At 42.9% G+C, this 17,800-nt stretch overlaps 2 protein-coding genes across 5 annotated transcripts; one reads left to right on the top strand and one right to left on the bottom strand.

Annotated features, from left to right (window-relative positions):
• The first annotated feature begins 1,033 nt into the window (after positions 1-1,033).
• On the top strand, positions 1,034-10,329 carry LOC308318963 (collagen triple helix repeat-containing protein 1-like). Of its 4 annotated transcripts, none has more exons than XM_080768706.1 (5): positions 1,034-1,208; positions 2,198-2,275; positions 6,748-6,966; positions 8,315-8,531; positions 9,120-10,329. In XM_080768706.1, the coding sequence occupies exons 1-5, from the start codon at positions 1,137-1,139 to the stop codon at positions 9,260-9,262; spliced, it is 729 nt and encodes a 242-aa protein (XP_080624832.1). In that variant the 5' UTR covers positions 1,034-1,136; the 3' UTR covers positions 9,263-10,329. The 4 variants fall into 4 exon arrangements, with proteins under 4 accessions (XP_080624832.1, XP_080624831.1, XP_080624834.1 ...); XM_080768705.1 differs by having other exon boundaries at positions 1,034-1,253; XM_080768708.1 differs by lacking the exon at positions 2,198-2,275 and having other exon boundaries at positions 1,036-1,208.
• Positions 10,330-10,486: 157 nt separating this feature from the next.
• On the bottom strand, positions 10,487-17,338 carry LOC308318962 (solute carrier family 25 member 32-like). Its single transcript, XM_080768704.1, has 7 exons — positions 16,894-17,338; positions 15,748-15,898; positions 14,620-14,705; positions 13,979-14,133; positions 13,247-13,360; positions 12,887-13,032; positions 10,487-12,685 (listed from the first exon to the last, which is right to left on the bottom strand). Exons 1-7 carry the CDS (start codon positions 17,096-17,098, stop codon positions 12,559-12,561), a joined length of 984 nt encoding a protein of 327 aa, XP_080624830.1. The 5' UTR covers positions 17,099-17,338; the 3' UTR covers positions 10,487-12,558.
• Between the last annotated feature and the right edge of the window lie 462 nt (positions 17,339-17,800).

The raw sequence follows: 17,800 nt of genomic DNA, 5'->3' as shown, positions 1-17,800 counted from the left end.
CTGGTGGCACTATAACAGGCCAATGTGAAAACTTTGGGGCAGAGGTTCAGCTCTGGCATTCAGGGAGTGTGTGTGTGTGCAGAGTAAGCCAACGGTGCCAGAGATTAGCTGTTCACAGACGGACAGACACACGGACGGACGGAGTGCAAAACACTCTCTCCCCTAGCTCTGATCCATAGCCTTCCTGCTTCGATTCTGCGAATTTCTGCCCTGCAGTAGAGTCCATAGCTATCTCTCCCCATGACTTCGGCATGGTGGAGACAATTATCTTCACATGTGAGTAGGGTAGGCCTATATGCCAATATACTTTTGTAGCCTACTTCAGGCTACTAGGCTACTTAAACCTTTTTTTGACACCCACCCAGGACACAGGAATTATTTCTACTGTGGTATTGCTGTTTCTATTTAAATAAAACAACATGATCTGAGACTGCTTCTTCCACCACTGCACATAGGCCTACTGTAGGCCACTGGTTTTATTTTAAACAGTGGTCTGGGGACCACCAGTGGTCCTTGAGGGGGTTCCAGGTGGTCTACCGGTTAAATGATGGAGAGTTGGTAACAAAATGGACCCTTGTTAGATCTTTAACTCTTGAGAGTGTAACATGACACCAAATGGACCCGGATGGGTCAATTTGGCTTCATTTTACGCTCTCAAGGGTTAAATTATTGTTAAATACCTGCATTAGGCTATTCATTTACAAGAAGTCTACACAATTAGATCATGTAAAATAATTATCATTTTTTATCAATGTTTGCCTTATCTCTCCTATACCAACATGTATTTGTGAATTGCAAAATCTTATCCAACAACAAAATATTCTTTAGCTTATGGTCTGTGAGGCAAAATCTCATCATGGTCGATGGCCGAATAAATATTGTGCCTAGATATGAAAAGGGTTGAAAATGGAAACCACTGCTGTGCTGCATGGCGTGTACGTGTATGCAAACAGCTCAGAACCTATAGAGCCAGGTTACAGCCCTACTGCCAGTTGACTGGCCCCATGCAGTCCGCTGGTCCTGCCTCCTCCTTGAAGCCACGGTCAGTCAGTCAGTCATTCAGTCTGCAGCTGGCTGCAGTGTGCAACAACTGTCCTGTCCTGGTGCCTCTCTGAAGTTCTGAACCCAACGACATCATGGTGTCTCCTGTCGCCGCACGTCTGCTGCTGCTCACCTGCCTGGTTTTACCTCTGTACGGGGTGGAAAAGGTGAGGAATAGAGGATATCGAAACAAGGATGCTGAAATGGAAAAGGTAGGCCTGCGTTATTTAAGACGAGCTTGAAAACGGTGCGTTGATTTTTCTCCCCCCCCCCCCCCCAGTCGTTTTTTTAAATAAGGACCACGCGTTCATATAAGCTTCTGCTGCTTCTTAAAAAGTTATCCCCCATTCCCCCCTGTCCCGCGTAACGTTGGTTACTTTAGGATACAATGAACGTTATTCTTTCGCATAAGAAAAAGCTGCTGTAGCCTATATTACATAATATAGCCTAGTATCAATCACATTATATTGGCCTACCTACAGTGTATGATGTGTCGGGGTGACTCAGGTCGTTTCGTTATATATAGGCCTATTGTATGCCACCCTGGCAAAATCTAGCCTGGGCGTTATTATTTTATTGTTTTTGGTATACTGTGGTTACAATGAACATTAAGCAAATCTAGTTGCAACTTGCAAGTCAAACAGAAATGAACAGAAATCATTCCAAACAGCAAGACAAGGCTGTATGTCAAACCTTTGCAAAATGTGCAGAGTAAAATAATGACAATAATAATAATAATAATAAGGGTAATAATAATAATAATACATTTTCATCTGACAAATGGGTGGGCCACTTTAGGTTTTCATCTGGCAGATGGGTGGGCCACTTCATGTTTACATCTGACCGATGGGTGGGCCACTCTATGTTTTCATCTGGCAGATGGGTGGGCCACTTTATGTTTACATCTGCCTGATGGGTGGGCCACTTTAGGTTTTCATCTGACCGATGGGTGGGCCACTTTAGGTTTTCATCTGGCAGATGGGTGGGCCACTTTATGTTTACATCTGCCTGATGGGTGGGCCACTTTAGGTTTTCATCTGACCGATGGGTGGGCCACTTTAGGTTTTCAAGTGGGCCCTATAGCTGGTCCAGAAAAGGTTGGGAACAACCACTGGTTTAATGAACAGCGTGTTATGTCGTCATTTTCTGTCTATAGTGCACTGGAAATGATGCAGACAAATCAAACTGCACTAGACACTCAGAGGAAGACACATCTGCTTTTATGAACAACACGGTAATAAAACCATTTTGTATACAGTATGTCATCATTGTCATGCTTCATTCACTCCAGAACTGCTGAGAACTGGACTGAAATCTGAATGAACTTGAGCAGTAAAAAGGCATGCATTATGTTGCCATGTGGCAGGCAATGTTCTCAACCCCTGCAGTACTTGAGTCAAAGTATAGATACTCTCATACTCCTGGCCAAATATTACTCCACTACAAAGTTGATCATGTACTCATGAGGAAAGTACTGGAGTCCATGCAATGGTCAAGGTCAGGATTATGAAGTACAACGTAGGCCTACATTACTACATATTTACTTTTTAATATCAATGCAATGTTGTATTGATTTGAAATCTATATTTATGTAGACCCCCGCAATAATAGTAAGAATAGCAGATGTACAAGCTCACATCAACACATCGTGACGCGTTGTGAGCGTTGTGAATCTGCTATTTTCACTATACTATTTGAAATTGGACTTAACTGGTTAATTCATGATGTACTTTTTTATACCTTCCTATAAATGTAGTGGAGTCAAAAGCATAACCTACAACGCCTGTCTTTGAAATGTATAGTGACGTTAAAGCCACTGACAAATACAAATACTCAAGCAAAGTATACAGATCCACAAAAACATAGCACTGAAGTCCTGACGTCACTCGCCCATCCCCTGGTTCACGGATTTCTTTCTCTATGGATAATTTAAATCGTCTCGTATAAGCATTGTGGTCCAAAAATAAACAAACTGTCTTGGCGATATATTGTCAGGGAGGTGTCTCTGTATCGTTTATGATTCCGACTGTCAGTCAGTCATATTTGATCTTGAGTCTGTTTCTAGCGGAAATGTAACTAATTCCAATTCGGCATTAGCGTTTTCTCACATTCAGTTGATTCTTCATATCCATATGAGTGAAACTCCCGGATGATTTGTTTATTTTTTACACACAGTTCTTATATGCGGGCGATCTAAAATCCCCCTATGCAAATAAAAAAGCACATGACCCCGTGGACTTAGCGCCCTCTACCGATATTGACGTCAGACTTCGGTGCTCTATTACTATTACCGGTAGTTTACTTAGTGTCCAGTTCTGTCCACCACTGGCTGTGTGGTCCAAGCAGGCTGGGAGTCGGTTTTATTTGGCCCTTCCTTCAGTGTCAACCACTGCATGACCCATTGGTGATCAGTCCTTCCAGGCAATGCCCACGCCTCAATGCTTGAGTCAAAGCAATAGTCTTTATCCGTTAATACTAACATTCAGAAAGGGCAATAAATACTGTAATTTGCAGCACCACCATAGACTCTCCAGACTGTAAGTTATTATGAAAGTCAGCTGTGAAGCTACGCACGTACCACGTACACACAGTCTATTCATTAAGGCCACTTTGAAAGGTCTCCAAATACACCAACCTCATTAAAATGTTCAGACCCGTAACTGTACCAAATTACAAAGCTATACTGTTGAAAATCATTCACTAATGCGAAATTCAGATACAGTTGAGGTGAGGTACAGTATTTCCATAGACCTAGTCACTTCCACATTAGGCCAGCCATTGCCAAAATGTCCTGGAATGTTATCCACTGCGTTAAAGGACAAATTCCCAGTCTGTTACAGCATATGCATGTCACCAGTGGTGGAAAGTAATTGCATTTAACCTATTCTGACCTGAGATCAGATTTCATACGAGGTTTCCACTGGACACACACTGGTCTGATGAACCCATTCTGACCTGAGATCAGATTCTGAAAATGTCAGTCGTTCTTCGATTTTTCAAAAATAGCAGACCTACAAGCTCGTAGCGCGCCACTCGGTGGCGCGCTACGAGCTTGTAGATCTGCTATTTTTCAATAGCTAAAGCATGACATGATGCTGACACCAAAATGGGTTCCCGTTCAGAATGGGTTAAGTACCGCATTTAAGTAAAATGTTTAGGCACTTTTACTTAACTTTTGCAATACCTTTTAGTTATACTTCTATTCCAATACATCTCAGAATCAAATAAATATTGTAACCTATTTTTGCTCCACTACAATTATTTGAAACCTTTAGTTGTTACTTTTTTTACACATTTAGATAAACCTACATTGACCACCTAAGGCGACTCAGGCGAGCCCTATAATTTGGCTATTGGAAAATAGCCGATCTACAAGCTCACAACGCGTTGCATCGCGATGCATTGTGAGCTTGTAGATCCGCTTTCCCGTCAGTCACCCCAGACATCACGTGACATCACCAGGGATCTCCATCCCTGTCATCAATATTGGCCAGCAACTCTACATCTGATCACCTCAAACCCTTAGATCTCCATACATGGAGCCGACCTGTATTGATATTCCATATGTTGATCCTTCCCCATCCACCCTTCCTCCTTCCTCTTCGATGTCTCCCTTTTGACTGATACCTGTCTATTTAAAACTCTAGACGTGCCTGCCCAAAAGTTCGCCCAGCAGTCTGCTGTTACCCAGGCCTGGTGGCATTGCTACTTTTACTTACTTTTTAAAAGAGTACTTCTCCCACCACTGACACCTCATGATCAATCTGCTGTATTTGATCACAGGCTTCAGTTATCTCAGTTTTACACCCGAGGACCACCAGTGGTCCTTGATAGTGTTCTAGGTGGTTCCCAGCTAAATGATGGAGAGTTGGTAACCAAATGGACTATTATTAGATATTTAACTCTTGAGAGAGTAAAGTCTCGGGTCTAGGAGAGGCAAAATCTCATCAAAATGGTGGTCCGTGTGGCTCAAATGCCAAATAAATAATGGACCTTGAAATGAAAATGGTTGAAAACCGTAAACCACTGCCCCACACAGGGATGAGGTCAGACTTCATTACTCCACCATAGATCAGCCTCAAAGGTGGCTCAGCTTAATGGCTAAACCAGAGGGTGGGAGGGTGGGTGGGTGGGTGGGTGGGTGGGTGCCTCACTGGGGTATGTGTCTCTCAGCGGTCGCCGGCAGTGGAGATAAAGAAGAAAAACGTAACTCTATATATCTGTTATTCTTTCTATTAGGTTTTTTAACATTCTTTAAATTCTCTTTGCCTAAAATACACATATCTTTTACCCAAGAGACTCAAGTAACAACATGTTTTTTCGAGACTGAATCGCCTTTGTTATTTCCTTCTGCTGAAGACTGATTGACTCTGCCTGTTGGCCGAGTGCCCTCCGACACAGCTGCATGCCGAACAAAAGATTCATGTAACAAATAAATAGTAGCTAAATGTTTACTCTCCCAAACCATAATCCCTCTTTGGCATCAGCCTTTATTGGACAAAGCTGTAGTTTTGCACACCAGTTAAAGATGTGTCACATTTATTTGATAAGACATATAGGCCTGTATAAATGGCATTTGGGTAATTGTCAATCAAAACGACATAAATACATTCCTGGTTTTAATTAAATCTCCCACATTGCATTATTATATCATGGTATTCATGACTGGGCCTAGTTTCTCTGAAGGTCATACAGTTCATGTTTAGATCTACATTGTTTCTCTCTCTGTGTGGTGTGGCTACTGGGACAGGCTCACATGTCTCTCTGAGTCAGCCTGAGTAACAGGCAGCATCTGTTTAAACATAGGACACTAGACTCTGAATCACTCTCCACTGTCTCCAGACACTGACCAGACACCCACTGACTGTCGACAGGCCCTCAATGTCTGATTAATCCACAGCCTGTCACTCTTAAACACTTTATGTGGCCTAATAGCCAATATTGAACATCTGTTTCTTTTCTTTCACTTTGGCACATATAAAGTGGGATGGTCCAACACTAAGGCCGTTTATTAATATGATTTGAAATTGTGGTATAGTCAAGAATGAATAGGGCTTATTTGTCACTAGTCAAAAAGGTACAGTACAAGCAGTGAAATGCAAGTATAACTGATTGATTGCCATTCTTATTCACAGTGTGCAGAATGGGTACATTTCAAACGAAAGCACAAGTCAATACAAACATTTCTGTGGACGACAGCATGAAGCGTTACACTTGTTTACAACAGGGTCCAGCATTTTCAATTCATCCGAAAAGTAAACTAAGGTCCGTAATACTGTGATAACTGCAACGTAAAAAGTTGGACTCTGAAAACAGGAAGTTGGATTTTCATTAGATCTTCACTTATCGCCCCAAACATGGGCCTGCATTTTATTTGATCTTGTTCCCTATTTCTGTTTCTTCCATTCTTCTGTCCAGGCTAATAAACTACCGATTATTTTATTAGCGATTATTCGATCAATAACCTTTTTTATTTATTTACTGAGAAGCGCATTTTTGTTAAACAAAATATCAACAAATCGATCAATCACTTAAGCCCTATGTTTTACTTTTGTGGCTTGACAGTGTATTTAAAAAAACAACAATTACATCTTTGTAGATTGGCTATTTTAACTATTTTTGAAAAGCTTTTCACCTATAATGACATGCCCAAAATAGGGATTGATTATGAACTAATTTCCCCTCTCTTCTGTTTGGGTGTTCCAGTATGGCAGCTGTATGCAGGGTCCCACTGGCACCCCTGGAAGGGAGGGCAACCCGGGCGCCAACGGCATCCCGGGAACGCCGGGCATCCCTGGGCGGGATGGGGTTAGGGGGGAGAAAGGAGAGTGCATCAGTGAGATCTTTGAGGAGCCCTGGAAACCCAACTATAAACAATGTGCCTGGAACTCTCTGAACTATGGCATTGACCTGGGGAAGATAGCTGTAAGTATCCTGATGTTACATGTAGGGTTGAAAGGGTTGGTGAACAAACATGATATCATTGCTGTGAAGCAACCTCCCTGCCAATCCTGCAATCAAGGCTGAGTGGCTGGCAGCTTGCTCACTGCACACAGGTGTGGGAGGCTACAAATAGGACTGGCTGCACTCACTCATTCATGCATGCTTCACCACACCGGCTTGTTGTCTACCAACCTCCAGCAACATCTCTCTCTTCACCCTCCAACTGTGTGCGTCCACTAACCAAACCACACACACCAATAAAAAACCTGAAAGGAATTTCTCTGCCTCTGCCTCTTCTGGGGTCAGCCTGGCCGGTGGCCAGCCTGCTCACCATTTGTCCATTACACCTATACCTATACGAACTATTTCCGAGTGCCACCACTCTTTCAGTTGCTGTCGGGCAGAAACGTCTTATCTCCATATTCAAAAGTAGCAGATCTGCATGCTCGAAACGCGGCACGAGTCATCAAGTTTTGAGCTTTTAGATCTGCTACTTTTGCTATTGCTGAATTTGAATGCAGAGAAGATGACAGAAAACTGTTTTGGACATATGAGGTTTCTGCTCGACACAGACGATATGCCTACTTAACACAATTTCCAAATATTAATGTTCATTTAAATATTAACTTATACATTATAGTCTCTATGGTTCCTGGGTGACTTATTTTGAATCACTTGAGTCACTTAAAATTGGTGTTTCACTTTAAAACACTTGGCTCAGTTGGCTGGCCTTTGTGTGAACCCCAGACAGTTTTTTAAGTTGCTTGGTTAAATATTTAGATATTTGATATTAAAGAAGAAATCCACACCAAAACACACGTACTCTGAATCAGCCTGTAATCCTGTCTCGACATGCATGTTGGCCTTGAATTGTTTCTTAGATGCCCCGTGTTCTCCATTCCCCCCGCCCCTCCCACAGTGAAGTGCAGTTAGAATGGAGCTAGTTGTCTTTATTCTAAGGCGGGCATCAATTAACGCGTCGCAGACGTCACCTGGACAAACGACAGGTCTGCTCCAGGTCTGCTCAAGAGGGGCGTGACAGCGCAAGTGTAAAAAAAAAAGGTCAACAGAATCCAGCTGTAGTCGGTCGCGGGCGTGTGCACGAAACGAGCACGCGCACGACAATTGAAAACAGGTCTCATTGAAAATGAATTACTATGCCTGTCAATCGCTGCTCATCTGAAAGGACCTTAATGCAGGTATTTTAGTATTATGTAGCGCCCCTCAAACATAATGGTAGCTGGCCTGGCGACCTCTCTCTGCCAGGCCAGCAGTGTCCAACATCATACCTCCACCGTCTTCTTGACGTCTTTGTTGTGTGTTTCGGCAGGACTGTACGTTCACCAAGCTCCGTTCGGACAGCGCTCTGCGAGTGTTGTTCAGCGGCTCCCTCAGGCTCAAGTGCAAGAACGCTTGCTGCCAGAGGTGGTACTTCACCTTCAACGGAGCGGAGTGTGCAGGACCACTCCCCATAGAGTCTATCATCTACTTAGACCAAGGCAGCCCAGAGCTCAACTCCACCATCAACATACACAGAACGTCAGCAGGTATATATGCTTCACGCCACTTACTGTACAGTATAGGCCCGTCGCCCTGTTCTCGAAAATTGTCAAACGTTGTGAACATTTTAACAATTCAAGCTAATGATTTGCTAGTGGTATTCTTTTGGTAAAACATCAAAGCACTATATTCTGGTATTTCTGTAGTAAACAGAAATTGACATTTTTATGTCAGAATAACAATTTTATCCAATCAGGAGAGAAAACCCCACAAATATAATTGATCAGCTCCAATTTTAGTGTTCCAGTTCCTATTGTGTCTGCTCATTTTTGTGTTTCATCACACTCACTACAACGCCATCTGCTGGCCATTATTGAATTTATTCTTAGAATTGAACAATAGCAGACGTGTTAACAGCCTGGGAAAGTGCGTTGCCTCTCAAAGCCATAAGGACTTATTTATAGCATATATTTCAGTTTTGAAAGCAAACTGACTCCTTTAATTTCATTGCAAAGTTAATCACTGTCATAAAACAACCCAATGAGTTGCTGTTCAGCTTGGGTGTTCACTGGGATTAATTGTAGCCTGGAAGAAGTGGTGACCACAGTTCTCTCTCTCTTCTGTTCTCTTTGCAGTGGAGGGGTTGTGCGAGGGCCTGAAGGCGGGATTGGTGGATGTGGCGGTTTGGGTTGGGACCTGCGCCGATTATCCAAGGGGCGACGCATCCACGGGATGGAACTCTGTGTCGAGGGTTATCATAGAGGAACTGCCCAAATAAAAGGCTCTCTGAGGGCTCCTTTCGACCACGAGAACAAAGTGAACCGTGCCCTGCCATCTGTATTTCACCAGTTCTGGATTTGTGATACGCTTACGACCCTGGCTGAGTTCGTGGAACCCAGAACTTGTATTTTTCAAATGTTTTGAAAGGGATAGCAATTTTTGTATGCTTTTTTATTTTTAAAATAGAAAGTACCTCGCTGCTTCTTCTGGTTATAATGAAAACATAAACAAACAAAGAACAAACATTACAGAACATGTTCTGCGTTACACTTGTTAGTTGAAAAGAGCCATGATTTGGAGGGGAATTCTGTCTTTGTCATGTGGCTCAACCAAAACTATCATGTTGTGGTTTAGAGGCATCATCACAGAAGTCAACTTGAATGTTTTATTTTTATACCAGACTTGTTGACAGGGATATAAACGGGGGGTATTTTGTGTACCAAAAATAACTGTAATGTCTTTCTTTTTACTGTAGTATCATTTTGTACTGTAGTCATTCTGCTAGAGTGCCTTGTCACAGAGAGGAGGAAATGTCAAACTTTGCTAAAATTATCTTTTCATTCTCGTTGAAATGAAAGGCAGTTTGGTAGCCAGAGAGCTTCCAAACTGCTAGATTATACCCTTTTTAGTTAACTGGTGCCAAATTACAGAAAATGTGTGTTGTCATCATATGATGAGCATTGAGCAGTGGTGGACAAATACTCAAGGAAATATAAAAAAAAGTACAAATTATGAAGTACATTTTCTTTTTAATATCAAGTTTTTACTGTATTGAAAAATCTTGAAAATGTCCCCAAAAATGTAAAACAAAAGAAAAAGAAACGGAAACGTTCAAAACTAGCAGCAGATGCACACGCTCACGTGTCGCTGTGCGATGCGTTGTGATCTTGCAGCTATTTTCTAAATGTACTTAGTTACTGTCCGTGTCCACCACTGATATGAGTAATATACAGTAAGACCAAGATACATACTGTAATGCCATTTCATTGTGACAAGAGTTTGACAATGCTGACAGGCTGGAGAGATGTTTGTATGCGTTAATAAAGTCATCTTTATGTCTCTTCATCAGTCGCTGCAGACGTTCACATGAAATGAAACCCTTTACATTTTGCACTTAAAATAGAAACTAACTACCCTTTACATTTTGCACTTGTATGCACTTGCAAAAATAGAAACTAAAAGCATGGCATGTAATGTCTTTACTGTTACGTCAAACAACAAAACATTTCTATCATGTGATTACAATTGACTGACATAGAACACTTAGTTTACAAAATATCTTCACAAATATTTATTTACTAAGATCTTTCTTTCTTAAAATGCAGAAATCAATGGACCTTGATATTAAGCCCTATCTACAGTCAGTGTGGTTCAGACATTACAGACATCACACAAGATAAATAAAGACAAAAATAATTAACTCACACGTGCAAGCGATAACCCTGAGTACAAATAAATGACCATATGTGTATTGTGCGCTTAAGCCTATAGATCTTTTATCACAAGTAAGGTAACGAATGTTATGCATGTCACCAATATTTAACATGAATCCTATCACCAAATGTGCTGTGTTAAGAGCCGTGTTCATTTTGACAGCAAATTTTAGTCTAGTTTTTTATTTGTTGACAACATTTTTAATATATTTAGCCTTAGCTTTAGTCATCATAGCTTAGTTTTTGTCGGTGTAAAAAGGTAGTCGACAAAAAAAAATCGTCATAGTTTTAGCTGACAAAATTAACACTGTTTAAAAGCTCACTAGACCAATGGTTCTCAAAGTGGGGTTCAGGGACCGTCAGGGTTCCTAGAGGGGGTTCCAAATGGGCCCTTAAACTTGTGAGAGTCATGGGGGTCCTTGCAATTAAAAGGTTGGAGAACCACCACACTAGAAGCTCTTTGGTGTACTGTACACTGTAACGCAGTGTACAGTAAGTGAAGCTGCTTCCACACATGCGCTGCAAACTCTTATCTACTAGGCATTAAGTACAGGGGCTCTATTATGAGAGTACAAATGCTTGAATCACTTGAACTGAACATGATGCCACAGACATTACACTACCAGCTCCGTAGCACAGAGTCTGTGTACTGTCTGATTGAGCCCCATCAAAAGAACCACTCAAAAGGGCAACGTAATTAGGTCATTGACCACAATGCCTCGGATGGAAACGGTCACAATGGTGCTATTTTTACTTTGTATGGGGTTCGAGTCCAGACACTCCATGAACCCTGTGGCTTTGGTCACTAGCGCAGACACAGCCTCCACTTCAGGAAAACCAGGGACACGTTCCCCCTATAAATATTCACTATCCTCACAACAGGATTAATGTTAAATACAGGCAGTTTCTTCCCTTAGAACCAGGGGCATCATTTGGTGTTAGCGTTCATATTTAAACACAAATTCGTCTCTTTCATGCATATTTTCTTTTTTGCAGATGAATCCGACTTAGCTCATCGCAGAGTGCATCTCAATGCACGCCCTTCCAACTACATGTGACGCGTTAAAGACTTGTTTTCTCCTCTGCAACCATACATTCATTAACAATTTTCATCATAGGCGAACTATTCCCTATGATGTCATTCTTAAAAAAGAAAACAGCAGTTCTGCTTTGCGATGTGACGCGATGTGTACTGTAGATCAGCTCCTTTTTGAAATGGGTAAGTAGTAGCTTTTTTTTCCTTACCACCCTCTAGTTTTCTTGGGAAATTATGCCTCTGCTTAAAACGGAACGGTTTGCAATGCACCCATGGCAGAAACAGAGGTCTTATGTGCAGTGCCAGTCTGCAGTGGAGTACCCCACACCATCTTTTTTTTTCTTTTTTCACTTTCCCACAATTCAGAGAAATGTCTTTAAGTTGCTGTTGGTACTGATCACGGCTTCATCTCTCAATTGACAGTTTTGATCATTGCCTCCCACAACATTGTGTGTCCTTAAGTGCAAACTTAGCAAACTAACAGACTGCTTGCATTCTCTGTATCTTTGCCACAGGACCCCATAGACTGGAGTGTCCCTGCCACTGTTCCATGGTAACATCCCATAGACCGGAGTGTCCCTGCCACTTTCCCATGGTAACACCCCATAGACTGTAGTGTCCCTGCCACTGTCCCATGGTAACACCCCATAGACTGGAGTGTCCCTGCCACTGTCCCATCCATGGTAACACCCCATAGACCCGGAGTGTCCCTGCCACTGTCCCATGGTAACACCCCATAGACCGGAGTGTCCCTGCCACTGTCCCATGGTAACACCCCATAGACCGGAGTGTCCCTGCCACTGTCCCATGGTTTGTCCGTTGTCCTCATTTGGACTGGCCCATCAGGAAGCGCGATACGTTCTCGTATACTACGAACGTGATACAGCAGGCTGGAGTAACACGGATAACGTTGGGGACCACACCTTTGTAGAACCCTCTGGCACCCTCGTTCCTGGAAACAAACATTAATTAAAACCCATTAAATACGTAGGAGAGGTATACTGAGTCGGCATGATTCATTAATTTTGCGCCATGCGCCGATTACACATGACGTGACGAGAAAGATTCTCGTCATCTGGCACAGGCAGGGTTTAAGCCAAGCGATACATACAGTACGAGAAATCCCGACATTGGCATAGATAGTGTTACGTACCTCCACGTCCGTCTGATGACATCGATGACCCCGTTATACGTGTTGTGCTGGTCCTGTAGACGAGCGCGCACCACCTGGTACGGGTACGTGGTGGACACCGCGAAGATCTTGGACAACGCTGCCATCGAGATATACTCCAGTGGAGTCTGTCAATGGAAGGGAGCGAGAGATGGAAGAGAGTACTGAATTGTTAAGTAGTGAGCAATGCAGGATATGGAAAACTACTTTTCTTTGAACCAACTGCTAGGTATCAATTGTGGGCTATTAATTTGCAGATTTAACAAGCCCTGGGCTGGAGTTCTATCCGGGGCTGGAACACGGATCCGGACGTTTAGTGGGCTGTGTGGTTTAATGACTCACTAGCTTCTTGTCTGAAGGCATGCTGTTGTATTTGTTGTATCCTCTCTTCAGCTCCTCGTAGGCCATGAACTGCAGCGCTCCATGAGAGGTTCCAAACAGACCAGGAACATAGCCCTGAACACATTAATGTATACTTTACTGTTAGTCATAATGGAACATATCCCTAATCTGTCCATAGTTGGAAAAGCTATAAAAACGAATAAATAAAAAGAACCTTTCCGACAAGTCCTAGAGTTGGCACATACAGTTGAGTACAGTTTAATTCTACCCGCCTGGAAGTTAACCAAGGCATTTCTGGTTAGGAAATCACATTTTTGGGGTACCGACAAGCAGAAATGTATCACCAACACACCTTGCTATGCAAAATTATCCAATATTTCTTAAACACACCTCCATGTGCAGCATGCATCATCAACACAATATAGCTATTTTCCCTAGAGGATAGATCTTCCAAATAAAAAATAAATGCATATTCTGTGGGGACTTAGTGCCCTCTAGTGGAAATTATACCAACAGACCAGGCAAGTGTAAGGCATGTTACTATAACATTATGCTTTCTTTAAATCTGAAACATGACTCTTAATACTAATCATTTTACAAAAGAAACGTTAATCATGATTATAATAACACTTCAGCATCGACTCAATGCTATATGAAATTAAAGTGTTGTAAGCTTGTAGATCTGCTATTGCTGCTATGTTATAATATGTTACAGGCCCACGGTAGCCTCACCCTGTAGAGACCAGCCACTCCCTCGTGTCGGTAGATCTTGACCAGAGCATCACACATGCCCTTGTACTGTTTGGAGGACGGGTCAGAGCTGTACTGAAGAACCATGCGGGTCTTCGTCACCCAGATTGGGTTGGTTAAGGTGAGGGTCAGCATACCTGCAGAGGGAGAGAGCAAAGTTCTCTGTATGATACAAATATTATCTCTACTGTCCTCAGGCCATGCTATGGAGCCTAATGGTACGTTCACGTTCACGTAGCTGAAGCTGAAACCAGCTCAACGTTTTTGTAGCTTTGTAATTATAACAGTGACAGATTATAGCAAAAGTAGCTAATTGGAAACGTCACACAGTATGACTTTGAAAAGGGAAACAGTCAACAATCTGTGAAAGTTTTTTTTTGTCAAACTCTGATCACACCGAATTAATTATGCCTTCACCGGTGTTTACTAGTAATTATGCCTCTGTGCACTTATTGAAAACCCTAACTTGATTGGGTATGCAGGAAATGAAAAGTACGAGGTCCAAATAAACACAGGAGGTACTATGCCAACCATAGTAGTGCGTTATCTGTCTATTGGCCTCTGTATTGATTGCAGTCAGTGTGTCAGTGAGGCTGCTGTGTCTGAATGAAGGCAGTACTAACCTGATTGAGCCGCTGACACCAGGTGCTCTGTCGCACTCAGTTCCGTTTGGCGTCCTTCTGATATGTACGCTTTGATAGCATTGTAGCTTTGGGAGGGAGGGGAGAAACATGGGAAGATAAGACAAGGTGACAAATGCATGCAGGCACAATGTTTCACATAACACAGATGGAGAAAGTCACCCAACTGCCAATCACGGAATTGATCAAACATAACTGCACAGTTATAGCGGCTCTGAGTCCGAGCCTAATATCTCCCCCCGGGCCAAGGGGAAATTGCCATATAGGCTAGTGGTTAAGAATTAAGATGTTTGGCTTTAGTGTATCTTCCTAGAGTTCCCATGGCATTGCATTGGTGTCATGACCTGGATCGGGTTTCCTGGTGGGGGAGGTCAAAGGTGGGTGAGTGACGCAGAGTGCCTCAAAGCCTCAACACCAAAAGTGTAATATGGCCCCCGGCCCCCTTGGTTAAGGGGGGAATATTTAGTGGGTAAAGGCTGAATCCCCTGTTGCCATGTGGCACGGGGAATAGGCCCATAGGCAACGCCACTAGGGGCTTGTGGTTAAAATGTTTAACTTCAGTATCCCTTCCCAAGTTCCCACACAGGAGACCTGGGTTCAAATCCATGGCAGTGTGTGTAGTCAGTAACGTAACTGGTGTATTTGTTGGTGGGTTTGTAACCTTGCAATGGAGTATGATGCAATATCCCCCAGTGACCACACCAGATGGTACTGTAGGCCAAGGTCAGTAGTAAAAAGAAAAACTAAAATCTATCAGGAAGTGCCAGATAACGTCTCTGTGAGGTGGAAACCTGACAGACGTTATCTGGCACAAAACGTTATCTGGCACAAAACAGGATTCAAATTAAAAAATAACAAAAAGTAGCAGATCTACAACCTCAAAACTTGGCATGAAGCGATGCTCTTGTGTGACACTGTAGTCAATTATGACATTAATTTACAGAAGAAAAAAAAACACACAAAAAGGTTTGAATACGGATATAGCAGATTTCTGCCTGACAGCAACAATAGACCAGTTCAACGGAATGACCATCGACCAGTTCAACGGAATTACTTTAATGAACACTTTAGAAAATGTGGCACGGTCGGCCCTTGAGCATATATACGTACAAGAAGAAGTAGAGTCCCCATGACGCTCCAGCACCAACGATGTTGGGGGTGACTCCTTGGTAGAGTCCTCTCAGGCCCTCCAGTTGCCAGACGCTCTTCATGCAGTGCCAGATGCCATTATATTTGGGTCTCAGTTCCAGCCCGTCGCTTACTTCATGAAAAGAGATTGAGAAGCATAACGTCATTCATTTCAGGTTCAAAGCTGCCTCATCCTGACATTGTGTAAAGTGTAAACTAAGTAAACCAGTGGCTCTCAAACATTTTCCCAGAACCCCCAAATAAATATGTATTTGGCCACAGAACCATGTTTGAAAAAGTGTTGTGCCCCCGAGACCCCATACAAGATTTCCCACATTTCCGGCAATCAGCGAAAACTAGAGTTCTCAACAGGCCCGGAAATGAAGGCCCGTCCCTACCTGGGCCCTCATCAAACCCTTTATACTCAAGACAGGCTCCATATATGGCCAGTGCACAGTGCACACGAGGTCCTCGCTCTAAACGCTTTATCAGGCGTCTTACTTGTTTACTGACAAGTTAATGGAGAAAGTGCACCAGATTGTCTGGTTGAGTCATAATTAGGTCATTTAGTAGTCCAAGTGACACATCATCTTATTCTTAGCCCATATCCCCACCCACCCACCCACCCACAACAGTGGTCTCTCCAGGTTGATTCTAACTAAGTCAGGGTGATGCAAGGTCCCTCGTTCACAATCAGTTGAAAACCCCTGTATTAGACCAACTAGAGCACATGGCACTTGGCAGGTGATCTGAGGTCAGATCAATGCGGGTTAACAACTGGGTTGTGTTATTACAACATACAGGGAAGCTATATGGCACGATTGTTTATATCCGGAGCGTTCATTCGCGCATCGTTTGTGTGTGAGTTTTGTCTAGTGTGGAAACTTATTACATTTTAAACACAATTAACTGCAAATAAAGTTGTTTATCGGTCATTTTCTGTAAGTTTCTTAAACTGCCAATAAAGTATTCTATAATCTATCTATAAACAACTCCTTATAACTGTCTGACTCTACGATCAAATAAGAAGAACAGAAACAAGACAAACAAGTATGCATAGTCGAAATGACATGACACAACCTGCCAATGCCAGGCCAGCCATAATTAATAACGTGACTTTTCACCTACCAGCAAATCTGAGTTTGACCAGATCCAGGGGGTGCAGCAGCATGGTTGACACCACACCTCCACTGAGACCCGCGGCCAGGCTCTCCAGACGCACATGGCCGAGAACCTGCACGATGTGCCCGGCCGGGGACACCCTGTCCGGGGGGGACCGGAGGGGTGGCGGACCCCCCGGGGCCTCTGGAGCAGCAGAGGAGGTGGGGCTCATGGTTCAGCTTATTATATTAGCTAGCTAAAAAAGGTTAGCTGTGTTGAAGAACAAGAGACCCCAGTAGAAGAAAACAATGTTAACATTCCGGTAACGTCGCTGTCACATAAATCGGCTCCTGATAACGGCGAGCTGTGCATGTTCTCGTGTGGAGCACGTTTCTTCTGGCATGTGACAGCTTGTAGTAAACATCCAGTGAAGATACTTGGGTTGGTTGGTTCGACCTTTCCAGCTCTTCTTCGGCTGTGCTGCTGCTCTCAAGCAGTGTTGCCAGGTCTTGGAATTGGAAGAGAAAAAAGCAACCGTCTATGGAATGTCTATGGAAAACAAGCCCAAATGAAGCGACAACTACTTGAAAATAGCAGCTCTACAAGCTCGTGAGCTTGTAGATCTGTTATTTTCAATTACATTTATTTTTCAATGAATAAATAAAATAAAATGTAATATGATGAATTCCTGTTCTGTTCTTTGGCTATATAGAAGTGTCTATTTGTACGCCTCTAAATGTTTTGATGAATTGAACAAGGTGGACCCTCTTGTAAACAAGTGTAATGCTTTATTGGGTCGTCCACTCACAGTTATCAGTCTTGAATTGTACTGTAATTCTGCAAACTGTGTAATATTCCAATCAATCAATCAGTCGCTTATAAAAAGCGGACAAGGCAACACTGCTCTCAACTAAAGCCTGGTTGACCCCGCCCC

This window comes from Protomyctophum bolini (assembly GCF_963924005.1).
Source record: "Protomyctophum bolini genome assembly, chromosome: 7".
NCBI classification, from domain to species: domain Eukaryota; kingdom Metazoa; phylum Chordata; class Actinopteri; order Myctophiformes; family Myctophidae; genus Protomyctophum; species Protomyctophum bolini.
This window is presented reverse-complemented; position numbering and strand designations above follow the sequence as displayed.

Excerpts from the sequence above, each read along its gene's own strand:
- LOC308318963 (XM_080768705.1), top strand. The coding sequence starts at position 1,137 with ATGGTGTCTCCTGTCGCCGCACGTCTGCTGCTGCTCACCTGCCTGGTT. Across the intron at positions 1,254-2,197 it reads AGGATGCTGAAATGGAAAAG|TGCACTGGAAATGATGCAGA; the intron begins GTAGGCCTGCGT and ends TTCTGTCTATAG. Across the intron at positions 8,532-9,119 it reads CATACACAGAACGTCAGCAG|TGGAGGGGTTGTGCGAGGGC; the intron begins GTATATATGCTT and ends TTCTCTTTGCAG.
- LOC308318962 (XM_080768704.1), bottom strand. The coding sequence starts at position 17,098 with ATGAGCCCCACCTCCTCTGCTGCTCCAGAGGCCCCGGGGGGTCCGCCA. Across the intron at positions 14,134-14,619 it reads GGTGTCAGCGGCTCAATCAG|GTATGCTGACCCTCACCTTA; the intron begins GTTAGTACTGCC and ends CTCCCTCTGCAG. Across the intron at positions 13,361-13,978 it reads GAGTGGCTGGTCTCTACAGG|GGCTATGTTCCTGGTCTGTT; the intron begins GTGAGGCTACCG and ends TAATGTGTTCAG.